At 40.2% G+C, this 26,562-nt stretch overlaps 1 protein-coding gene across 1 annotated transcript; it reads right to left on the reverse strand.

Moving 5' to 3' along the window:
• Positions 1-333: 333 nt before the first annotated feature.
• Positions 334-25,245, reverse strand: nacad (NAC alpha domain containing). Its single transcript, XM_066645798.1, has 10 exons — positions 25,116-25,245; positions 23,233-23,318; positions 6,170-10,954; positions 5,046-5,315; positions 4,841-4,929; positions 4,446-4,517; positions 3,972-4,118; positions 2,397-2,528; positions 1,758-1,880; positions 334-961 (listed from the first exon to the last, which is right to left on the reverse strand). Exons 2-10 carry the CDS (start codon positions 23,294-23,296, stop codon positions 947-949), a joined length of 5,697 nt encoding a protein of 1,898 aa, XP_066501895.1. The 5' UTR covers positions 23,297-23,318; positions 25,116-25,245; the 3' UTR covers positions 334-946.
• Positions 25,246-26,562: the final 1,317 nt, after the last annotated feature.

A 26,562-nucleotide genomic window follows, 5' to 3' on the forward strand; every position in this document is an offset into this window, starting at 1 on the left:
GTCAGATTTCTGACCAGTTATTGTTAAAGAAACCAGGTCTCTGAAGAGGACATTGCATGCAGTAATGATACAGCTCCTGGGGCCTGAGACTTGTCATAAGATATGTTTTGTTTAAAATGTGGGTGTGGGCAGCATGGTGACACAGCAGGTAGTGTCCCAGTCACACAGCTCCAGGGACCTGGAGGTTGTGGGTTCAAGAAAAAGTAAAGTAGTAGGTTTTTAAACAGGTCATAAATCTCTTAAACGAAAACGGTTCTTTATGGAACCGAAAGTGGTTGTTCTATAGCATCTCTCAAAGAACCTTTGTAGCACCATTAAGGATGTACCAACCAATTTTTATTTCCATCAGTTGTGGGTGCAACTACTTTTTTGATTCTAAGTATATTGTCACCATAGTAACAAAAATGTATTCTGTCCCAGTGTATCCTTTCACTGCTGACCACTCAATTACCGTTACCTCTCAACAAATGGAGATGTGAGGATTTGCAGACTGCATACTTCATGATTTTTAATAAGCACAGTTCTTCTCTCTGCACTATGTTAAAACACTGTTCTAATCTGACAGTTCTAGCCATTTTTTGTTTAATTTAAAAACCTATTTCTATTTCAGAGTATAATCTTGCCGGAGATGGTGTAATAACAGTCTTGGTAGGTGTTGTGCAGTGTTCCTCTGTGGGCAGCATGGCTGACGTTACAAAGCAGCACATTTGCTTTGACTAAAGTGTGAATAAATGTGGCTATACATGCCAAGTTCAGCATATTCGTCAGGCCGTGTGTGGGTGATGGCAGATTTACTTCGTTTCCAGTTAAAAGGCCGAACTGAAACAACATTGAGTAACAGAGTTTATTCAGCAGGTAAGGGACATCAAAGGTACAATGTAGCAGCATTACTGGGAAAGGACATGGGAATGCCAGGGAGAGAAGCACGGGGCAGGCAAGACCTCTCTCACATGGTCAGCTCCTGGAAATGGAAATAAGAAAATAATTTACATTTTGAAATTGATACAATGCATATGCAACATAAAGAAGTGATATCTAATGTTATAAAGTCAGTTCGAGCTGTAGTTTGAACACACAAGTAGAAGTGGGCAATATGAAAACATTTATATTTCCAAAGATCTTTGAACACATGCTCATCCTCTAAAATCAACAGGATTCATTAGAATTGATTTCCTTTCCCTGCCTTAACCTAGCTACTACTCAAAGGAGGCTTAAAGTAAATATAAGATATTGCTTTTTTAAAGCCATTCTGCCAAAATAAAACTGTCATGTTCAGATTGAATGATTAGTTCTGGATTAGTTGCTAATGTTCCAGTAACATCTAGACTCTTTAAACCATACGTTAGCGCCCGCCCTCTCCGTTCCTCAAAGGAGCGCCAACTAACACGACCAACCCCCCGTACAGGTCAGTCGAGGCTATTCTCATCTCTGGTACCACGCTGGTGGAACGAGCTTCCAAGCATCAGAGCAACAGGAACCCTCTCTGCATTCAAGAAATCCTTGAAAACCCAGCTCTTCCGAGAGTATCTCTTGCACTGAAAGTCTTTCTTTAATGCACTTATTACATCCTGGCATACTGCACTCAATATAAGGTAATTTGTGTAAATTGTGCTGTAGTTCGAAGGTTAGATCCTCTTTTGTAAGTCGCTTTGGATAAAACCGTCTGCCAAATGCATAAATGTAAATATCTATAAATCATTAAAAATTTCTACTGTACTACCAACAGTTAGGTACATGTAAATAATGAATTGTCTTACCATAATAGCATTGACAATGTCATTCTTGTTGTGACGTAGTGCACGGACAGCTTTAGCACGAGCCACATTGGCCTGCGCCATCACAAGCTCAATATCTCTCTGTTCCAGCCCACTCTCGTCCACCTAGTTAAGATAAATAAATAGTTAATGTTCGTAGTAGATACATGATTTATACATACAGTCATTTTTGACTGTTCCCATTTGTTTGTCATGAAACAGTGAAAAGAATAGCTAGCATTTTCATATTAAAGCAAGACATATGTTTTAAAACTTCCTGTTAAAATTCGTAATAAAATGCACATTTCTCTGAAATTTCAGAATCATCTACAGCCCTCGTCATCCTTCTGTGTACATCTAATATTTTGTAATTTCTTTTCCACTAACAGCTTCAAAGCTTCTTACTAATTATCTAAAGCTTTGAAGCCCTACTTTACATCATTACATGTATCTGCATATTTACACCTGCTGCTGAAGGAGTTTTACATAGGGGTTTCCAGAAAGGACAAGCAGCACAAAATGGCTCCAAGCTGCGATACTCATTGAGCTTAAACCACCTTCTATAATTTCATCTTGTTAATTTCATTTCAGTAAACAACTTGAAGAACTGATGTAAATCCATTTACTAAACGGGAGGTTTACCTCCTCTTCTTCTTCACTCTCCTCTTTAATGGTGAGACTGGGCATTATGTCTGGGGTCAAGGGCGAAGGGTCGAGGGGAACTTTAAATTTCTCTGCAGCAGCCTTGTGCACCTGCTGTGACAGATCCTCAATCTGAAATAAAGACAAAGAAATGTCAAATTGTCTCAGACACTAATATGCTTTCACAATGCAGCTGCTTTCACTTCATGTTTGGTCACATGTCTACCATTCTTCAAGACCACCTGTTCTTCTCATGAAAACTTATACGGACAATGGATTGCCACATTAGCAAATGCAATCAACACATCAGTTGTGTGTTTTTATCTCTGTATTTATGGCCACAACTGACTTTATGATTATGTCTTGCTTCCTAGTTCCAAGCTGGATGCTTCCAGAGCGATGAGACAAAGCTTGAGGTCAGATAAGTACACATGCATATATTATACTAGAAGTATGCACTGAGGACCAGTCGCAAGTAAGATTTTGAGCTCCTTTTGTTAATAAGGAATGTGCGTTCTGCTATGCTTTATTTTAGTTATATGTATAAGCCTCGATGAAGTGGACAAATGTTTCCAGTTCAGATAGTTGTATCAATGTTCATTCATTCATTCATTCATTATCTGTAAGCGCTTATCCAGTTCAGGGTCGCGGTGGGTCCAGAGCCTACCTGGAATCATTGGGCGCAAGGCGGGAATACACCCTGGAGGGGGCGCCAGTCCTTCACAGGGCAACACAGACACACACACACACACTCACACCTACGGACACTTTTGAGTCGCCAATCCACCTACCAACGTGTGTTTTTGGACTGAGAGAGGAAACCGGAGCACCCGGAGGAAACCCACGCGGACACAGGGAGAACACACCACACTCCTCACAGACAGTCACCCGGAGCGGGAAACAAACCCACAACCTCCAGGTCCCTGGAGCTGTGTGACTGCAACACTACCTGCTGCACCCTTGTATCAATGTAAGGCATGTAATTAGGAAAACTAGAGGACGTGTCACCTACAATAATAAAGACCAAACATTTAATAACTGTGACAAGTTTAGCTTCTAGTCCGATATAGCTACTGCTTTTAGTTATTTATTTATTGTAGTTAAATGTAACAGATGCCATTATGTTTTGCGGCGTCAGAAATTTAGTGAGTGTACTTGAGATTATTTTAACAACACAACGCAGTGTATGTAATGATTTAAGAGAGTGGTTATATTAAATATGTTAAACAGTAACATTGCTTATTGATAAAATGTCTGTGACATCTTTTGCTCAAAACACCACAGCACCATTTCCATCCATTCTAATCATCATTGTTGGTCCAGTGTTGTAAGTGAAGATTTTCAGAAAGTGGGTAGCAGCATATTTCTAAATGTTTATACACTTGACATAGGAAGCAGAGCAAAGCAGAACTTTGCAATTTATCTCATGTTTACACACAGGCAGACCTTGTTTTACAGTTTGAGTACTGGTAGGCTCCAGATCAACAAATTCATGTTTTTTATAACGTGTCCTCTTTAAAGTATGGTGGGAAAATGACTGATCAAGAAAGTAACAAACAGATCTGCAATACTCACCTTGGCTTCTCCAAAGACTATGTAGATGTCTGATGCAGGGCTTTTGAAGACATCTGGACGAGTAATGACAAACAAGATGTTCTTGGACTTCCGGATGGTAATGCGCGTAACCCCATGGATCTGTTTCAACCCAAGCTTAGACATAGCCTTTTGTTGATAACACATCCAGAACAGAGAAGGGAAAACATTAGTTAGGTGCTGAATTGCCAAGTGAAGGCATTAGATCAGGGGTGGGCAATCTTATCCGCAAAGGGCCGGTGTGGCTGCTGGATTTAAGTCCATTCAGGCTCAAGCACACCTGATTTCACTCCTTTAATTAGTTGGCTTGAGTAAAACAAATGATCATGTGACCTCCTGGTTGGTTGGAACAAAAACCAGCAGCCACACCGGCCCTTTGCGGATAAGATTGCCCACCCCTGCATTAGATTGTCAGAGATCTCAGCACTCTAATAAATGTAATCAATAATGTCTCACCTTCCGTGCCTTCTTCTCACTTCGACTCTGCTTAGTTTTGCTCACTGACTCATCAGCTGTGGAATGTGTTATCTGGAAGAAATTAGTGGGGTAAAAAGTCATTTTCTCCAATATACCGACACCTGACCTGGAGGTATTTTGTACAAAATCTACTCTAAACATGGCTGACCTCATGTGGAGGGGAACCAAACTATGAAGCATAACAGTTTTGGAACTACAAAAAAAAATTGATTTATCATCGCATGTGAGTTACACTTCATAGGAATATATTTCAATATTGTTTGCTGAATTAAGTAATTTTACCACCAAACATCCTATTTTATATAATAATCCCACTGCTCTATTTATTAGGTGATAACCCTCAGCTGTGGAGTCTTTTGTTCTCACTGGCATACCTGTGGGTCAGAGGGTCTCAGAAGACTCCCATCTGGTTCTTCCAGCTCAGGAACAGATCCATCACTGTCTGTATCATTACATGAACCCACTATATATTGGAGAGATGGCGATAGAAAGGAAATAAATAGGTTCATACTCCTGAAGTGCATGTTTCTTGATACTGAGTTAGCATGCTAGGAAGCAGAAACTAGCAGTGACACATACTGTTGTTTTTTAAGGAGAGATCCATGTCGTCTGAATCTTTTGTTCGATAGCTGATTGAGCATCTATCCTGGTGATCAGTGTGCTTTCCAGCTGGCTTTTGTCTTGTTCCAACTGGCATGTTTAATGTGGGACTCATGCAGGGCAAGTTCTCTCTTTCACTGAACACATTTGACGTTCTGTTAGCAAGACTAGCATCTCTGTGTCCCACACATCCAACAACAGGAAAGCTTTTGGGGCTTTTAGGAGAATCTGTCCTGTGTCCCTTGCATACTACACAAAGAAATAAAAACAAAAAGAAATAAATTACATCTCCATGTGTTCATGACTGTACAAAAAAATCCATTCAAGGTTTCCAAATCCAAACAACTTGGTGTTGTCAGTGTTCTAATGAAGATGCATATATATTAATAGGTATTGTTACTGGACAATACTGGGGCACTAATTAGCCATTTCCTGTTCTGCCCTGTTATCTTGTTAGCTATTAGCTGAACTTCCTCTATTACACAGGATATCATCAAAACTGGAAAGATATGGACAACTGATGACAATTCATACAACCACAAATGCAGTGTCACTGCACAGTCCAACACACCAGACAGCATCTAAAATGCAGGTCCCTTATATTAGTTTGTGCTGGCTGGTACTGTGCTGTGAATTACAGGAGGAAGGGTAGGCTCCTTAAATGGCTGAAGCATCAACAGGGATGAACTGGTGAGATATATACATATACACACCCACACTACCGCTCAGGTTAGCGGTGATCCTATCTGGAGTCACTAAGCGCAAGGCAGGAAAACACCCAAATTGGGGCTCCAGTTCATCAAAGGGCACCACATGCATGTGTGAGAGTGAATATATGTACAACTATGGACACTTTTGCATGGCCAATCCTTGTACCAAATTGTACTTTTTGAGTGTCAGAGGAAACCCACGCAGACACTCAGTGTGTCTCAAACCCCACTCCAACCACTGAATGAGCTAAATGAATGGCCAGATGTGAACAACCCTAGTCAAATTATAAATCATATTTCTGAGAAAGATCAATGATCTTCCTGAAAACATAAATGAGTTATTACACTACTATTTAAATAACCAATGTCATAAATATATTATCAAGTACTCACCTTCCGCATTCTCTTGTCTGCATGGCTTTGAATGTAAGGATACCCTCTCTTTCACCATTGGGTGTGTGTCCTGTGTGGGAAACGATTCGGGTAATTCTTCCTCTGACTCTACTGTGGGCACTACAACACTGGTGACATGTGACAGCGTCTGCGAGTCATGCTGACACAGCTCATAGTTCTGAGCTGTTTCTGTAAGACGGAGAGGACTGTGCAAGTGTGAACTCTCAAATGAAGGTTGGGACTCCTGTATCGGGGTTGGAAGGTCCTCATCAAGTACATCTGTGGATGATGTGACAGGGGAATTCCTGCTCAATTCAGAGCTCACTGCCTCAAATATCAAAGTGCTTCCTAAATGATTATCATTGATGTCTTGTGTGCTTTCGCTGAGATCCAGCTCTTCTAAAGTGCTAGAGTCAGGTGCCTTGTGTTGATCTGTATTGGCAAGATTATTCGCTTCGCTCAAACTCTCTAAAACTGTCAAATCATCTTGGCTCTGCTGTATATGTGAGATTAGGCTTGCATGATGAAAATTGGGTTGATTTGGCGTTTGATGATGTTGGTTTATCTCTGCTGCATCCTTAGTTCTATCTGGTTGCTGAGGAGATGGTTTACACTGAGAAACAGTACCAGTTTCTGCAGTTTGACAGTCTTTACTTTGGCTTGCTTCCTTTTCCTTAAGGGCAAGGTCTGCCCTGGGTTCAAAGGTAACAGGTTGCTTTGGTTTCTTGCCATGATCTGAATCATCTTCCTCAGTAGAAGTTATCCTAGGGTCATTCAAATCTCTTTCTTCTATTTCACAAACATTGAATTGCTCTGAAACATCTGCTTCTTGCTGGTTGGTTTCCAACTCTGAGAGACTTGATATCTGTGAAAGATCTGTGCCCTTTACATTCTCTTCCAAAGTGTCATGGTTTTCTCTGACATTTTCATCTACATTAACCTTTGGACATATTTGCACAACCTCCATCTCCTCCTGCTCCATTAATGAAATGCATACATCACTGACTTGATCCTTAAAGGCAACTTCAGTCTTTGGTTCACTGAGTTGTGTGTCAGTCACTTGATCACTATTATGCCTGGTGTTTAGATTGGTTTCCCCAAGTGAAATGTCCTTTTTAGAGAATGCTAATATCTCATTGGTCTCAAGCCTTGAATCTCTTGATTTCTTTCTGGGTGTGAAGGATCCAAAAGAACCCCCTTCTAATTTGAATACAGATTTGTTTTCAGCAAATGTTGACTTTGTATTTATTGTTTGTTTAGGCACGTCATGGCTTTGAGAAAGGCATGGAGCCGAGATGGAATTTGGGCTGTTTGATTCATCTGTTATATTATTTGTTGTCGTAGGTTCACAGGTATCATTTTGTTCATAAATAGTTGGAGCTGGTACATCTCCATGTTCTTGTGCAGGTACAGTGACTTGTGGTTCCTGTTCATGAGAAACATCAGGACTTTCATCCCTGCACATATTCGGTATGGATTCTCCTGGAATGTTAAACTCTGTATTAGGGGTCTGCTCTTTATCATCTTTTCCATCATCTGAAAGGATATTTAGGTCAGAATGTGCACTAGGCATGCTGCTCTTTTCTGGCTCAACCCAAGTGGTCACCAGGAGTTTTTCAGAATGGCATTGTATAAGAGCACTGCTGTCTGGATTTTGGAGGATGTTTGCATCATCCTCACCACCTCCTGCTTCTGACAGATCTTCAATGGATCTCCAAGTGGACAGATTTGACTCCAGCATTCCAGCCTCAATATCTGCCATCTTCTCTGGCAAATCACAGAAGTTGTTGTTGTCCTCGAGGTCACCCATGATGTCATCTCCTGCAGCGATGTTGGGTGTTACAGATAGGCCCTTATTGTGCAGTGACCCAGCTATCTCACACATGAGCAAATTCTCTGCCTCAAAGTCACAGCATTCCCCTAATGATAAGGACAAAGGCTCAGCTGGAGCCCATCCCTCTGATGAAATACTCCTTTCTGCTATGGTGTTTTCAGAGTTTTCTTTCTTTGGTGAGATTGCAAGCATACTATAATTAGTTGAGGACATATTTACAGAGCCAAGACTTATATCTTCAGTGCTAGGTTGATTCTCTGTCAGGTTATCTTGGTCAAGAGAGTGTTCAAATGGAGAAATATCAGTTGTAGTTAAGTTATCTGGTAGTTCACAAAGCTCAGGATAGGCACAAACTGGTATGTTTGTGGGGCTACACTCATCTTTAGGGTAAGACAACAAAGGGACACCTTTGTTAAGATCATTGGTTGCTGTATTGTCAAGCCGCAGTGAAGTATCCAAGAACTCAGAGTTGTTTCCATTTTTCTGGTCCAATTCTTGATCATCCTGAATATTTAATTCATTATCCATGCCTGCTGCTGTGGCACCAAGCATACAAAGTGTTGGTTTAACACATATTTCAGTTATTGTATCTAGTTCTGCTGATCTTGATTGATTTCCCAATCCCTGGATGCTTATGGGGCTTGACTGTTGAGACTCCATACAACATGGATTGTCTCTTAAAGCCTCTTTATATTCAGAACTGTGCTTACCTTCCTCAGATTCTTCCTTCAAGTCTATTGTCTCAGCACCTCCTCCCTCTATCATTTTTGGCATGATCACATGTTCAGAACTGTTAGAACAGACGGGCATTTGGTTTTGAACCACTACATTTGGAAGCTCAGAGGATTCAGATGATATTTCCATTTCACTCTCACTTCCAGAAGACTCTTCTTGTGCATGGGTCATCGGCTGCATATGGCCATCTTGAGCAAGTTCAGCATGTTTCTCTGTACTGTACAGATGGTTGTCTTCATCCCCATTACAAGAGGTGGAATCAATTGACTCCTCCGTGTCATCCTGATAAGCAAAGGACTCGTCTACCCCTTCATTTATTGAGTTTTCCGAAAGTGAATTTAAAAAAGAGGCAGATGTGTCCTCTTCATTGGGGTCTTCCACATCCCTTGCTCCAGTCTTCAAGGCTGCAGCTTGCCCTTCCAAATAATTGTCATCATCCTCATCTTCATCGTCATACTCATCCACATCACCTTCCTCCTCCCCAGCAGCATATGCATCAACGTCATTTTCAGGCTCCTCGTCTGTAGGGAATAATGTTATTTCCATGGACTCTGCTTGGAATATCAAACTTGCATGGACAGGCAACATGGAGGCCGGAATCATTCCATCACCCCCAGGTCCATCTTCCCGGGAACAGCCGTGGAAGAACAAAGCAGAAGATCCCATCTCACTGTACAAGCTGTTATTGTCAGTATCTGAAATCTCAGAAGAGCAAGTGGCAGGGGTCAGGCTGCCTGTTTCCACAGCTGCTGCAGATGTTGCTAATTGCTGACTAAAGGTATAAGATGATGCCAGATCTTGAGGAAAGTCTTCTTCTGGGCTTAGAGGGGCATCCAGTCTGGCAAAATGCTCTGAAACACAGGCTTCAAGGTCCAGTTCTAGATCCTGATCTGGATCATCAAAAGGCTGGGTTATGTCAGTGGCTCGCTGAATTTCTGCCTGCACTAAGGAGACCTCTGACCCTCCCAACCCATCTTGTGAGTCTGTGCTTCTACCACTACTACTTCTGTGTGGAGAAATATTTTCTGTCACCCACCGAGGCCTGCAGGTCTCTCTCCTTATTGTCGTCTCCTCATATTCCACATCCTCGACCAGCCCTGGCATGACAGGCTTACAGAGACAATGCTCCTTTTCAGCTCCAAGTCGTTCATCTCCCAGTTCATCCCCGATCTCAGAAAGAGATCCCACATAGCATGCAGGGGCCTCTTGCAATTCAGCTTCTGCAATGAGGTTTGGGGAACATGAATGAGAGGTGCTGGAGGTATAGGAAGAGGTCCAGCTGCCACCCTCAGCAGTAATGTAAGATCCAGATGGGGAAGTGGGAGGGGAACATAGATCGGACTCATCTGTTGGCGAACCAGGACCTGTGCTTGGGCTGCTTGGGTGCCACTGTTGCTTGAGATGTGAGCAATAGGCCATCTTAATGGGTGTGGAAGGGGCTGTATAATAACGATCTGGGTCCAGTCCGGGAAGGACACCGATTCGCTGGGGATCAACTGGGAAGGAAGGCTCAGAAAAAGACAAGGAAGGCACTTCACCCTGAGATTGAGCCATTTGTTCTCCCTCGTCTTCTGGGAAAAAGGTGCTGCTTTCTGTCAGACCAGCGTCTGCTGTTTCAGACTCTGGAACTGGGTTTTCAAGTAGCTGATTTAAGCCTTTCTCTTGCTCAGGGGTTGGAATCAGAGAGTCATCTTGGCTAGGTTTAGGACTTTCTTGACCAGTATCAGGTTTGAGTTTCTCATCTTCCCAAGTCCGGTCTTCCACCGAAGGGGAGGAAGGTTGCGAGGCATGAGATTCTGAACTGGACACCACCTCATTTGTCTTTTTGCCAAGCAGCACACCAAACTGTGTCTCCATGTTCTTCAGCAGAGCTTCCTGCCCCATTACTACTCTTGCATCCATAGATTCAGGTTCCTGGTAGTCACTCTCTACCTCAGACCCAGTTAAGACTTTGATCCTCTCCATTTTCACGGGTCCCCTTCTACACACTCCTTTGCCAAAACGCCCTGTTAGCCGGCCTACTGACCGTCCATCTGACTCAAAGCTTGCACCCTCGGGTTGAGGCCTGGTGCAAGTGTTTGGCTTTGCCATAACCAAACGGGGACCAAATGGAGAGGTACATTGTGGGGACAGTTGGGGTGGACTGCTAGGAGAAGGTGTGGAGGCACTGTCACTTGGTGTAGAGGCTGTAGAATTGGAGGCCTGTCTGGACAAATCTGAAAAAGAAGACAATAAAAATGTTTAGGAATTTAATTTAAAGAAATGTTTACAATAATTTCCTAATTGTATTTCAATGTTTAGACTGATTACACAAACAAATCCAAAATTAAAAAATGTGTACTTTATTTTAGGGATCCACAATGGCATATTAATTACTTCAATATTAACACAATATGATATAGACATCTGACTGATATTTCAAAACAATATTTTTATGATATTTCAAACCACTTTTATAACACTCTAGAGGAGACAAATGACTACATGATCATCTACAAAGCTAAAATATCTGAAATTTGTTATTTATTACATATAGGAGTGACATGTTCATTCGTTCACATTTGAGCAAAAAGTGTAATTTTTCTGTTAGAAATTACTTTCAGTAATTCAATAACTTTATTTTTTAAATAACTTGTTCCATGTTTGCTTGTAAAGCAATGCAGGCCAGACATTAAGGGACATAGTTCCATTTCTTTTCTGAGATGCAAAGGACATGGTATAGATGCCAAAAATTGATTTCTCCCTCTCCAGTAAGCAGAGCCATACAAATGCATACACTCTACATGAGTGCTTCTTAAAGAAACAATTCAAATTTTACTTTATTTCTGTTTGCATTTTATTTTGACAAAACACAAAAATGCATGAAAAGGTGCTTAAAAAATTACAAGCAAATAAAGTTAACAGAGTAGGTAGATTAGATAAGAGATATTTCTCTCTTCAGGTTGCCCTTATTACAAATGCTTTCACCAAAATGCCAGTATAATAAATGTCATGTAAAATATTTAGTGTAAAGAACACTGAAAGAGTGAAAGGTCATATTTTAAGGTTTATATTTTCCCACTTCAGTGATTGTGCTAGACTGTAGGTAGAACGCTAGGAAGGTGCAAATAAAATAACTGGAGGGTAGTTATCCAACAATCCCTAAAGCATTTTTGTATAAAGCAAGACATCAATTAAACTCCATCAAATGTGCCTTTAACCCCAAATTAGCCCTCTGTGAAATTTGTTCGAGACCACACAAGAAATTAAGACTCAACACTCATAAATAGTGGTATTTTACTTTTAAACGCAAAGCTGCTGACAATTTTAGGAGGGTCATTTCACCTTTCTCTTGGTAAGAAAGCAGCAATTTGAATGTCTGTTGATTCATAATTACATCAGGGAAGCAAGGCATTTTTCTGCCTTGGAAGAAAGAGGCATTCCCAGCAAACAATGCATGTATATACAGTTCATGCGTCCATTCATCAGTATTCATCCATTAAAATACCCAGCATTGCAGTTTGCAATACCTTTTGCATACAACTAATCCGAATCAATCAATATCAGTTGTGAGACTCCAGTGGCATGTACATAAGGTACAAGCATGTTTACAGCAGAAGATATAGTTTTGTTTTGTTTTTAAAGAATTCCATTTTAATTTTTGAATCCAACAGGAAATTTACAATAATCCAAAAGGGTATTTTGAGGGCATTTGATACATTAACATGGGCGTTGTATGAGTTGTTGACACGATTAATGCAGTGGAGCTCCTGTCACCCCCACTCGCACAATACTTTGTAAAAAGACAGACAGGTAAGCCTAGAGCCAAACAAAGCTGTAACAGGATTATCTCCTCTCATTCTCTTCTTTCTCTAAGCTCCTACTCCATCCTTTATCTCGATAAGCTTCAGTTTGTGTGTGTGGTGCTGGGACTATCACTGAACTTCACAATCTAGTTTTTCACCTTGCCTTTTATTTTGATTTTTCAAATGTACTCTGTGCACAGACTTCACCCACCTACTGATTGTGGAAAAAACAGGTGACATACTGTCACACTTTCAGGTACATATCTAGATTTTAAATGCAGTTAATTTATTTAAACACCAATTTACATTTGTAGCAGCTTTCCTTCTGACGTTTCCAGCATTTTGTCAAGAGTTCCGAATGTCGAAACATATGAATGCTCTTCCTATTTGTGGGCTTTATCAGTTTGACTGAAAAACTGTTTCAACATGTTTCAGAGCAAGATATAGTCACTCAACTAAAAAACACTGGCAAGATCCACAGTATTACATCTCTGACAGTCGTTTAGATTATGCACACACCCACTAACACCTACACAGATACAAATACACTGCAAAAGTATGCTGGTCCTGAGCCTCCTCTAACTGTTCTTCTTATGATGTTGACTTCACTCTCACACTCCCGTGTCATACAAATGACATTCCACAACAAAACGTCATGTAATATAGAATCAGACCTTCCTATTTATCTGTGTGTGTATTGTTATGTTTAGTCATGATGCAAAATGACGACATCACCCTGTCTCTCTCACTCACACACTAAAACTTTTATGGAGCTGAATGTGAAACACAGTGGCACTGTTTCTGGCAAAGTGAGAGTCTTTGTGTCAGAGAGAGAGAGAGAGAGAGACTCTTTGTTTGCTGTTGCAATTGCAATGCTTGCACAAAGCCAGACTGATGTAATGAGCTGTTTTGACCTTTTTACTAGTAAAAACTAAATTCAACTATTAATACTATAATATACAGAACTGTAGAAATCTAATACTGCAGATAACTTATTACGACTAGTAATACGACAAGTTAATTTTGGGATCTCTTAAATTAGCATTTTTATTGATATCTAAAATAAGAATTGTTTTTTTTTTTTTTTCCTACTTTTACTGGTAAATCAACCAAAAATATCATCTAGTTGACAGCATCCCGTATTCAATGATGAAGGACTATAGGACATGTGCAGCAACTGTGCAGTGACAGATGAACTACTAGTTCCAACTTTCCATCTGCATGGTGGACCAACAAAGTAGCTCACAATTACAATTCGCATTTCACAACTGACCGACACAATAGAAATGTGTAATAGAGTGCACAGTGAGTGGACACATGTTTAAACTCGAGCAGTACTGCTGTGACCGATCCACTTGTACCAGTGCACCACACACTACCACCATCACCATGTCAGTGTCACTGCAGCACTGAGAATGATCATATCATACCCGCTCTGTGGGGGTCCTGACCATTGAAAAGCAGGGTGAAGTTACTCCTGTGTGGTCAGTGGAGCTGATAAAATGAGTGCAGATACAAGGGAGGTGTTCCCAATTCAGTGGTCCTTCAATCTATGTAGAGGGTGGGGGCATCTGTCTCTGGACCGTTTGTGTAACGTTTGACTCAATTCAGTTTCCACCTGCTGTGTGTGTTCCCGGTGTGTGTTTGTTAGACCTCTTCGTTGAATGTCCTTCGCTACCAAACCCCTGCTGTTTGCTGAGCAGTCTTGCACCTGAACTCTACATGGACCTGTACCCCATCTGTTTCTCTGCATAGTTTATTCCCATTTCACCCTTGTCTTCAAATGGTCAGGACCCCCACAGAGCAGATATATATGATATGATCATCCTCTGTTCTGAAAATCAAGTAGGCTTTATAGACAATTGGTTACATTTCGCAGGCAAGACTGGTCTTATAGTTAGGGATGATATCCACCCCACGCGGGAGGGTGCTGCCTTACTTTTTGCAGCATAGCACAGTCTTTTAGTTAGTCAGCAGGGTAGTGTAAACAACTGCTGACAATCCAGAGCTGGGACCAGGCCACAGACAGACAGGCTAAACTGACTGTCTGCAAACTGCCTTGAGACGTCTCCTATGTTCAACTGTACTGAGACTGTCTTTCCCCAGAATTAAAAAAAACGTAGAAAAACAATCAGCCTGTTTCAACAACGTAATCAATATTAAAATCATACACATGATAGCAGCAACACCTCAAATCTAAAATTTGGGTTACTCAATATAAGATCACTCAACTCAAAAGCAGTCATCGTGAATTATTTTCTGTCTCCCAAATGAATATTCAGCACTAAATGAAGCCACCCCTCTAGACTACAGTTTAGTGTTCGAGCCGATTTTTGGCATTTTTATATAATCAACATCGGACAATATATGAGTGCAAGAGGCCGATATTTACACAATGCACATAGGTACAGCTGTGGGCAGCTCCATTATTCTGGCGGTTAGAGCGCCCCTTGTGTCCATTTTGCCATCTTACAGACAGATATCACAACGCACAAGTACAGGAGTACAAGCCTCCAACCCAAATACACTCAAACTGCATCATAAAATATCGCCTAAAAAAATATCACTCATTGTTATATCTATCAGTATATCTTAAGTACTACAGGTCCAAAGTCGACAGTCAATGTACCAAATTAAAGCTTAAAGTCACTCATTTTCATTGATTTAATCATTTTATATATAATCCTACTCGATAAATAAGTATTTTTGGTCGAAATATACCTTGCCAGGAAATTGTTATCGAACGGTCAGACTCTCAGGATCACAAGGACATACGCTAAAATGTAGGACTACGGAATTAAAGCCGAAAGAATAAGATATTCCAAACTTCAGGTTTTTTCCTCATCAATGACAAAACCGCTGCTTCTCGAAGCCTGAAGAGCCCACAAGCGGCTCACACACAAAGTTAGCATCGCTTACCTTAGACAGTCCCCTTCAAAACGAGACTAAATCTGAATCTCTCCGTCAAACCGTTTGTGAGTAATCCTCATGTTTGTGTCAAGAGTACTGGCCGAAAAAAAAAATCCAGAAAAAAATAGACACTTTAAAAAAATAATTAAAATAAGATTCCCATGGAGTTACGCCATGTCACACCTACTCATGTTCTCAGCTTTCCAACCACATGTCAATCAAATCTGTAGATCAATCAGGGGCAGAGTTATGATGACGTGCACCCAAGGAGGAGGGACAAACACGCAGCAGAGCGCATACGTTTTCAGCGCCTAACAGAGCCAGACACCGCGAGAGAGACTCAAACGGCTCTGTTTGGCAGCCACAAGCTCCACAAACAATAATCAAGTCAATAAACATGTTTTGAAAGCTTAGATTTCTTTATTTCCCCCACTGAGACCATTTAAATGCAGCAGGGGGTGTGGGGGAGGTTGACTTGCTCTACAGCCAATCAGAGTGCAGCTCTCGCCTTTTAACACATCAGTCATTTAAAGGAACACTGTCCTCTATGAAGAACAAGCGTAAACATCAGAAATAAACTCAGTTCATCAGAATAAAACACACCATACCTAAGCGTTTTTCCTGTTTGGTGAGGGGTAAATGGCCACTTGGTGAGGGACAGGAGACTAGTTTCTCATAAAAAGTAAAGAAAAACAGTAAGATGTTGACATTAGGTCTAAACAAGATATATACACTGTATTATTGCAGTAAAAGTAATTAAATTAAAAAAAATCCTAGAGTACTGTTTAGTGTGTTCTCCAGAACTACAAAAAAAAAATCCGAACTTGCTGCAACCTGATGTGACTGATATAAAGCATAAAGTAATTGTAAAAGAAAGACTTTTTACCCACTCCCACAGATAGAACTAGAAAAGATTATCACCTCCGCAAACTGTACAACTTGCACGCTTGATGCAATTCCCACAAAATTACTCAAAGAAGTACTTCCAGCTATTATTGATCCTCTTTTAACTATAGTAAACTCATCGCTTATCCTGGGCCATGTACCCAAAGCTTTTAAACCTATGATCAAGAAACAAAATCTTGATGCTAGCCCATTGTCTAATTACAGGCCTATTTCTAATCTGCCATTTCTATCCAAGATCTTAGAAAAAGCTGTGGCCCAACAACTACATAAGAATCATATATATGAAAAATTCCAATGTGGATTCAGGCCACATCATAGCACTGAGACCTCAGTGCAGCTTTCGATAAGATAGACCACAATATTCTCCTAGAAAGGAGAATGGTTGGAATCACAGGGACAGCCCTATTACGGTTCAAATCTTACTTAACGGAATGTTATCAACTCATAAATGATTCATCTTCAAATTATTCTAAAGTAAGATTTGGAATTCCACAAGGCTCTATTTTAGGACCATTATTATTTACATTATACATGTTACCTCTAGGCATGGATAAGAATCCATGACATTAATTTTCACTGTTACGCAGATGACCCACAATTGTATATTTCAGCCAAGCTCGATCACAAACACAGATTAAAGACAGTAGAAGACTGTGTAAAAGCCTTGATGTTGCACAACTTCCTCCTTCTAAGCAGCAACAAAACAGAGGTCCTGCTTTTGGGTCCAAATGTGGCATGAAAAAAAAAATGTAATTTTAAATTCAGATTTAAATTTTAATTTCCTGGTTACAGGAACCTGGTTCAGTAACAAAAAAAAAAAAAAAATCTTGGTGCCATAATTGACCCAGATTTATCATTTGATCAACACATAGGCAGTATCACTAGGGCACTATTACATCTTCGCAACATCGCCAAGGTTAGAAATGCCTTATCCCTGCAGGACCCAGAAACATTGGTACATCCCTTTATTACTACAGTAGTCAAGCCTTGAAATGCACTACTGTCAGGATGCACAAGAAGAAACTTCTACTAGTTCAAAATGCTGCAGACATGGTCCTCACTAAAACTAGAAAATTTGAACATATCAGTCCAGTTCTATCATCACTTCATTGGCTGCCTGTAAAATTCCGCATCGACTACAAAATTCTGTTATTAACAAATAAAGATCTGCATGGGCTTGCTCCTGAATACCTTCAAGATACTATTTCATATTATGAGCCTCCACGTTTACTCAGATCACAGAAAACTGGATTTTTAATAGTTCCCAGAATTCAGAAGTCCTCAGCTGGGGGAAGAGCCTTTTCTTATAAAGCCCCCCAACTCTGAAATGATCTTCCAGAAAATGTTTGGGACTCAAAGTCACAATTTTCAAACCTAGGCTAAAAACACATTTGTTTAGTTTAGCTTTTAGTAGTTAATGCTCCCCCATAGATAAAGCCAGCAGATCCAGTGGGTCCATGGACACAGGGAACTATAGTAAACTGAGACGCTGGTCCTGTCTTCCTGTCGCTTCACGCGATCACTCAGGTTTGTTGACGGTGGAGCGGATGGATGCCAGTGTTTCAGGATGCTCCCACGTCTGTGTCTCCTTCTGGTTCTCTCCTTTTAGTTAAAGCCGTCATAGTCAGATCTGCCGGAGTCATTAGCCACACTCTGGTATTATTCACATTCTCTGCTTTACAAACCCCAAACAGTTTAAAACTAATTCCATCCCTTTACCTTTTTCCAAGTAAATGACCACACACTTGTCCAGCTGGACACTGACAGATGACGGTCGAGAGCTTGCTCCATGCTTCAGACACCACCAAATGCATTGGAGCTGCCCCTACACTGAAGTTTTCAAGGACTCCTAACTATTACCAGTAGATTGACCAGAGGAGGATACTGTCCACTGTCGCCCTTGGCCTCACTCACCTGGGGATTTTTACATTTTTATATTTTTTTACATTTCATGTCAAAACTTTGTCTTTACTGGAATTCCGTGAAGCTGCTTTGTGACATCAGTTGTAAAAAGTTCTATAAAAAAAATTTGATTTGATTAAGCTTTCTGGGCTTGTTATAAATGACCTGAAACTACATGTTTCAATCCTGAAACTATTTGCAATTGTGCAATAAGCATGAATGCAGTGGTGCTCAAGGTGTTAGCTCAGTATAAAATTAAATTTACACAGTTCTGCTATAATATAACTAAGCCAAGATAGGTATGGTGTACGAATTTTGCTTCTTTCGTCCAGAGGCTAGCATAGCTGATAAGTAACATAAGTATAGCACAAACTGCACATCAGAGCAATCACAGATTTGCGTTAAACTTAGATCACATGAGCAAGTCTGCTTGATATCACTTAACAAGTGAGCAGTGTCCAGAAGTGGCTAAAGAAAATTAGCTAAATAATACTTTAGCTTGGATTTCTTTCCAACTGCTTAGCTTCGCTAATCATCTCAAACCAGCCCAACAGGGGTCAGGAGAAAATCTCAAAATTGACTTCTCCTTCAGTCCTTTCATTTAAAAAGACTATTAGTATTAGTATGTAATATCAATTTTGAGAAGGACCCAAGCAATGGTCCTATATTACTTCAGATAATATCTTATATTTAACTTTTTTAAAAGTTATGTATTAAATGGTAATATATTTGTGTGTTTAGTGCGCTGTATACATAATTTCCTTCGTTCATTTTCTGTAACCACTTTATCCTGTTCAGGGTGGGTCCAGGGCCTAACCAGAAACACTGGGCGCAAAGCAGGAAACACTTAGATTTGTCTTGAGTGGGCCAAAAAAAAAAAAATTACTGGAAATTTCAAAAGTCTAATCATGCAAATGAAGTGGTTTTCAAAATTTGCTGCCATCAGATGGAGACAAAAGAGCTTAGAACAGAACCCCTAATTGGAGGCGGCAAATTTCGAATCCAAAAGGAAAAAATCCTTTCCAGATTACTGTTTACAAAAATGCCATGAAACTTTTGATGCTGGTCCGACAGAAGAGAAACCATGCAGGCAGCTGAAGTTAAATTTTGGAAAGTATCTTTATTTATTATTAAATGACTGCTACATCTATTCCTAATATGGCCAGGAATGACTCAGAAGTAATGAACTCCTTCAGCGAAGCCTTTTTATGTGCTATCCAAAGAACATTATAACTATCCAAATGCCTAAAAGCAAACACACACACACCCCACTCACCCAATGGCACTGTTTGCTGGCAAATTAACCCCTGGTTATCTGCCTGTCTACTGCTTCACACCGAGTTGCTGAACTCTGTATAAGTGATGTGATTGTACTAGACAGAATAGGAGTAGGCCAAATAAAACCAGTCAGAATCCATTGAGATTGGTTTCACTTTCATGTTCAGTGAAGAGGAAGGGGTTTCCTCTTACCCAAAATATGTAAAAACCAAGATGTGTCACTTCTTATTGAGAGCAATCTTAAATTGATTTATGACGACATTTGTGGAAAGGGGATATTGGTTTTTCAATGAACCAGTCTTTACATGAAGTAAATCAGCAGAAAGCAGATCTTATTAGCTTCAGTGGAACAAAATCCCAAAATATCTGAAAGCTTACATGATAGCTTCCAATGTGAATACGAATCAAACATCTGTAGCATTTTTATAGCGTTTCAGCACAGATAATGAATAGGAACGGTTAATTTCACTGCATCATCTAACATGGATTCCACTGAGGCCTACCTGCTCATCTCATCTGATTAGTTCAGTAAGCTAAAGATAGTGCTGACACACTGGCAAACCAAGAGGTCTTAACTGTTTTTAGGTCAACCTTACCAACCCACTTTATCTCTCTCTCTCCCTCTCTCACACACGATTTTGTCTTCATCTCAGGTTTTGATAGAATGGTTTAATATCAAAAGAGGAACATGCACTAAAATATAAAGAGTGTTGTTTGTTAATTATAGGCTTATGGACAGTTCTTCCAAAGATGGAACTTTAAACACTTTCATCCAACATCTCAAGTAACTCCACTCTAGCTCTTCTGATCATGAGAAATAGAGTGCAGACATCAGGTAATGCCTGATCTCTATACGCCTCAATCTCTCTCACAAGGCTAGCACGCTGAAGGCAATTATGTAAAATACTTTAGTGCGTAGTCAACATGCATCATTTAAAACTTAAAGTGATTCTGGGAATGCATTGCTTGTGAAACTCAAAGAGGTTTCATAGAGTACTGTTATGATTGTCATTACTGGTGGCATTTGGCAGACACTCATGTCCAAAGCAACTTTCAATTGTATCCATGTTACAAAGGAAGGCTAATGTAGTGTTAGGAGTCTTGCTAAAGATTCCTAGTGGTAAAGAATGGGGTTACTGCCCTTTGCAGAGAATTTAAGCCCGTTCTGCTGTGTGAAACGCCAAAATGTTACCTACTATACCAACTACTGTACTGTTTTACAGCAAGTCTCTTCCACTCTGACCCTGTTAGAACAAAGACAAGAATGGCCAGAAACTAATAAATCAGAACATTATGTGATTTGAATGCGATCGTGTAAACCAGGGAGGCTAATGGTGTGCTAATCACCAGCAAAACAAGCATAGTGTGTGTTGTGGACACTATATATAGCCACCAGCGTGACCATACTGTGACCAGCTAAACAAGCACAAACCAGCAAAAAAAAACAGCATGAACCAATTTGACCAACATGGGGAAGCTTGGAAGCTAACAATATTAGCAATAGAGTTCTAGATGAACGCAACATCTGTGTTTGTGGGTAACAGCTATTGTCTCTGGTTTGTTTACATTCATAAGCTCCATCACTTAAGGTGGAAGAGTATGTTTGAGGAAAAAAGAAAAAACTATTCACTGTTTGAACTCCCACAGAAACTCATTTGGAACTCGAGCTGTTTAGTTTTGTAGAACTTTCGGTCTGTGTTTACTTTAATGCACATAGCGCTCTCCCGAACTCAGTTCCACCTTAAGTAATGTTTAACAGCATGATGAAGGCAGTCAACAAGCTGGTTTTACAGTATAATTTATATTTTAAAATTCAACCAGCTTATTAACCAGCGTAAGGTGTGTTTAAGATTTATCAGATCAGCTAACTTGAGTAGCTAGTTCAACAGTGCTGGGGATACTTTTGCAGAGTCCAAATGCTTGACAGCCACGTTGTAATATGACCTCATCAAAGGTCATCTTAGACTGGTGGTTCTGAGTCATGGTCTTGGTGAACCTCTGCCTTTCCGATTTTAGAGATGCTAATTAATAACCCCTTCCTAAGTTGAAGTAATGAGATTGAGTGAAGAGAAAACATGCAGGGCAGTGGCCCACCTGATTGAAAACCATTGGCTTAGGTGTAAAACCAGCTGCCAGCAAAAGCTTGTATTTTAAAATCTGGTAAAAACAAGTTCTATTAAGGTGCAGAGAAGAACCAAAGTGAGACCTTCAAAGAAACATCTTTCATGAAGATCACATGAAAACTGTTGTAAATATTTGCGAAGATACTCATTCAAAGATCCGTGTTTAGTCCAACTTAGCACCTTTATATTTTAAAGTAACACTAGGTAGTATTTTTGCCTTAAAATTACAGCTTAAAATCATGATTATTTTGGTGGAGGCTTGGAAAACTTATGCCCCCCTCTCTCTCTATTTCAGGACAGTGCTATGAACGTGAATTACACTCTGCACCTGTAGGAGGAGCCCAACACTTTACATAGTGTTCCTTTAAGTCTTTTCATTACAGTGAAATAAAGACTCTTGTAGAACTACATGTAGCACTGAGCTGTGACAAACCCTGAGCCTATTATAATTGACTGTCCACGTGTTTTTCAATTAAAAAAAAATTATTTAGGAACATTATGTAAGATTAGGTCATTTTCCCCCCTGGGCTCCCCCTACAGTTGCAGAGTGTATTTCACTTTTACAGCACTGTAGATTTATCCTAACCCTCTTCCAGAAGTTACATAGTGTATTTTCTGCCATGCTTAACGCAGAGTAACATCAACAGGGGCTCTACTCACCCTACTACTGGTCAGTGAAGCATTACAATGATTTTGAAGCTGTAATTTTAAGGTAACAGTACTACCTAGCGTTGCTGAATTTACCCAGACCTGGGCCGGACTAAGATCATGTGGACTCCAGTTTGGCCAGAAATGGTTTGTCAGTATGGAAGTGGGTTATACGCTCAGATTAAACACATAACACACAAAGTAACAAGTGGACTGTGTCCCTCGCGTCATTTTGTATAAAGGCACTGTGTACTTTATGTACACACAAGGGTCATTTTAAACATCCTCTCTCATCTAAAGGCAAAGCACGATACTCATATCAGAGTGATTTTTGGGTGTGAATTCTGAGCAGGCACTCAAGTGGGTCAGCTAATAGGGGTGGTGGGGGTGGTGATGCTGGGTCCTGCCAGGGATGCTGTGTCATGCTCCTGTGCTTGTGGAAAGGAGGGTGTGTGTGTGTGTGTGTGTGTGTGTGTGTGTGTATTACCGCTGCTGCTGTTTTGGGATGATGCTGATGCAGGGTGCGGCCAAACCTCATTTCTCCCCCTCTCTCTCTCTCTGCCACCGCATGCTTTAAGTTGCACCATTCAGAAATGCCAAAACCTCACTTTTATTTATCCCTCTCTGTTTTCCTCTCTCTCCCTTTTTACAATGCAGCAATATTAACAAGTGTGTTTGTATTACAGTGATTATAGCAATATCAGGGTCAAGTACATGCCCTTTCCACATCCTCCATCTATAATACCACCCCCCCCCTCTCTCTCTCTCTCTCTCTCTCTGTGATGTAACATGCTACCCACATGCATTCAGTCACATCCTTCGTACAAATACCAGTGCCTTTCATACATTGACTTTCCTTAATCTCTCTCACTCTGTTTCTTTTTTACATGTTTTCATTCCATCCACCACCCTCTCCCCTTCACATTATCTTGGGCTTCTCACCTGGTCCAGGCAGTTTTGCGTCTGTCCCGCTGTCCAGCAGACCCTCCGCGGTTTCCCCTGGCATGTTTCTGCCTCTGACGCACTTGCTAAAAGGAGAGAAGGTGCAAAGGAAGTGAAGAGAGAATGAATGCGGAGTGCTGTCCTACGGAGAGAGCTGCAGAGGCTGTGTGGAATCTGAGAGAGAGCTGCAGTATTCTATCTGTGATTGCAGAAGTACTCCCTCCCTCCCTCACTCTCCTCTTTCCTTCATGCAGTCTCCTAACCTCTCCCTCCCTGTCTCTCTAGCTCTCTCTCACACACATACATACAAACACACTGTACTGCCCTTGCTCTACCAATCCACCCCCTCCTTCTCCTCCTACTTTTCTCTCTGTCTCCCTCCTCCCCCTCTTTTCTCCCTTAGGCAAGTGCATCTTGGGCAATGATGTCAGCAGATTTCTGCCTTTGTTAACTGCACACACTTTGGTGGCGGTTAAGGTTAGAGAGTTGGTAGTCTGGAATAATGATCTGCTGTATTCTTATTCTCTCTCTCTCAAAGACACACTGCAGGGAGTGTGTAGGTTGTTCTGTCACTTCCCTAGAGACATCTGACATCTGCTGCTACCGTCTGCCTACAGTTAACACAGGTTGATCAGAACTATCATCACTATGTAGTTAGTAAGAGTTAAGCTTCATTGCTTTATGAATGCCATCTAATACTGGTAGTTAGCAGATAGCATAGTTGACCGTTTTTGAAAAACAACACAATTTGTTTTGAACGCACTGAGTAGCAACCCTTGTTATTAGGACGTGATTGAGTTAGTGACTGTGTGACTGAGTGAAATTCAAGCCTTTGCCTATAAAATGTTTAAACTGTATGGCCATTACTCCTCAATACAATCCACAAAATCCTCTCAGAGTAAAGTGAACATGGAGGGCTTAAGTTTAAAATTAAATACATATCTAGGTCCTCTTAACTTAATATTATTTTTTATAGCAGGAATACACTCAAAAATACAAGCAAAATTAAAGTAGCTCAATGGAATTTAAAGAAATTGGAGCACTGAGAAAATCATACTGAAAATAAAAATAAAAGCTTGTAATAGAGCACATAAAAAGTTAGAATTGTGTTAATGTGGGGAATGATTATTAATAACATGCATTTATGTTTAGAACAAAAGGTAAAGATAAAATGTAATGTATCGTCATTTCCCTTAACTCCGACTGTCCCCTACTTCCGGCCACAGCCGTATATGGTGCAATTCCGCTCTCTCTCTTCGCCAATTGCATTGGGTAAAACAATAAAACGTAGGTTCAAGCCTTAGTAGGGCATTTAAACATCAGTCTTACAAGAAATCACACATCTAAACAATATTTAAGTATCTCTAAACAGTGTTGTAATTCTTTGTGTGCAAAACTGCATGTGGAACACAACACATTTCTATTTCGTGACAGATATTTCCCTCAGTGTAAAAGTTAGCTTAGCGGTTAGCTTCCTTTTCTCTGAGGGGAAAATCGAAGTTAGGGGGCGCTAATGATCTTAGCAGTACTGGCACCTGCTTAAACAAAAACGTTTTTATCTAAAAACACATTTTCTTTCAAAGTCAAACAAGTCTTGAACATTAATCTACACATATTTGACTCCTGAAAAATGTTGATTTGAGTGAGCAAAGTACTTCTATTTATTTACAGTTAGCTAAGATTTCCAATATTGTAATTACAAGTGGCCGGAACTAGGTGTCCCTACGCTACATGATTTTACCATTGACCCCAGGTACAGTCAAGACATGCTTGTAGTTGTAATTTTACTTCTTTGGTTCAGAGCTGAAGAACTTGGCTAATGTTCCTAAACACTGGCAGTACATATACCTCAATAGCCTTCAGATATATGTCCACATACTTACTTCAAAATATGCCAGTAAACTTTGTTGTCACACCTCCCTTATTCCAGCCACGAGCTTGAGTAGAATCAATCAGGTCTTACATAGTACTACAATTCCCAGAATCCTTAGGGAAGCTCATGGGTACTCTGCAGCCAATCGGAATTCTTTCCAGAGTTTTAGCACACCTGTTCCTTATTAAGGGTTATTATTACGAAATCCCGTTTCTACTACTGAAATAGTAATTTTATATTACAAGATATACTATGTCAGTATATTGAGATATGGGAACTCTTAATGCACAGGAATAATGCTAGTTTGTGCTAAGGCAGGGGTTCTCAACTGGTCTCAGCCCAGGACTGAGGGGGAACTGAGGAGGAACATGACAACTGGATGTATACAAGTTACTACAATAAAATTGCACTCGTGGCAGCACTTAGTTACACATAAAACACTGGGGTGTCTGTCCGTGTTTGTCCTCAATGAACGAAAATCCACATTTCAAATACTCCGGGTTATATTTGCGTTACGCCATCTTGCCTCCGAACATCATCACAAATTTAAAGAAAAGGGTAACCGGCAACGAATGTGGTTACCATGGCAACGAGAATGTTGCGCGCGTCTGACGCGTGCCTCTGTCTCTTTTTGAACAAGATAGAACACGAGTACAAAATCAGATCAACAATAATAAATAAATAAATAAAGTATATTTATCTATTGAATTTTGGATGTTAGCAAAATTGGCTTCAGCTCTAAAATTAAGAGAAAAAATTGGATTCCAAACTGTTCTTGCTTAATTAATTGCATGGAAAGTGGCAAAAAAAAAAATGTTTGTAATTTTCCAAACTATACTGAGAATCTTCTGTATGTTCTGCCTCACCTTAAGTGGAGATATTTTAAGTCAGTTTTGTTGTCAGTTTGTCAAAGTCATGTTTAATTGATTTATAATCTGTGGTTCATTTGGTGATTGATTGTTCAGTATTACGATTAGGGTTAACACCATTATCTTGCTGTAGGCTGAATCACTAGCAACTGATTGGTTTTGAGACCTTTGTTGAGCAGCTGCGTAGTGAATCACACCATTAGCGAAGACGTATGGTCCAGTCTCACTGCTCTGCCAAAAATGCCACAATTCAGAGATGATGAGATTTGCTTTGGATAATGTCTGCACTTTCGTCATTTCACTGTGGTAGTAAAATGGTGTGTGATGACCCATTCGCTAAACTGGCCATTCCCCTGTATCCAGGGATCTGTGCTCATTTTTGGTTAAGTGACAAAATGACAGTATGTTTAACAAGAACCTATTGTTTCTACCAGAGTGTGATGGAGGCAAGCATATGGGTTAGTATTTATGTATTTATTAAAACATTTATTTAACTGTTAAGTTAGTTAACCATATCAGCATTTCATGGACCAGTAGGAATGACAGAAAATGACTGAATAAAGCCTAGTTCTTTTGGCATAAAATGAA

Source organism: Hoplias malabaricus, chromosome 1 (genome assembly GCF_029633855.1).
Source record: "Hoplias malabaricus isolate fHopMal1 chromosome 1, fHopMal1.hap1, whole genome shotgun sequence".
Taxonomy (NCBI): Eukaryota; Metazoa; Chordata; class Actinopteri; order Characiformes; family Erythrinidae; genus Hoplias; species Hoplias malabaricus.

Excerpts from the sequence above, each read along its gene's own strand:
- nacad (XM_066645798.1), bottom strand. The coding sequence starts at position 23,296 with ATGCCAGGGGAAACCGCGGAGGGTCTGCTGGACAGCGGGACAGACGCA. Across the intron at positions 4,930-5,045 it reads TCTCTCCTTAAAAAACAACA|TGGGTTCATGTAATGATACA; the intron begins GTATGTGTCACT and ends TCCAATATATAG. Across the intron at positions 2,529-3,971 it reads TAGTCTTTGGAGAAGCCAAG|ATTGAGGATCTGTCACAGCA; the intron begins GTGAGTATTGCA and ends TCTTTATTTCAG.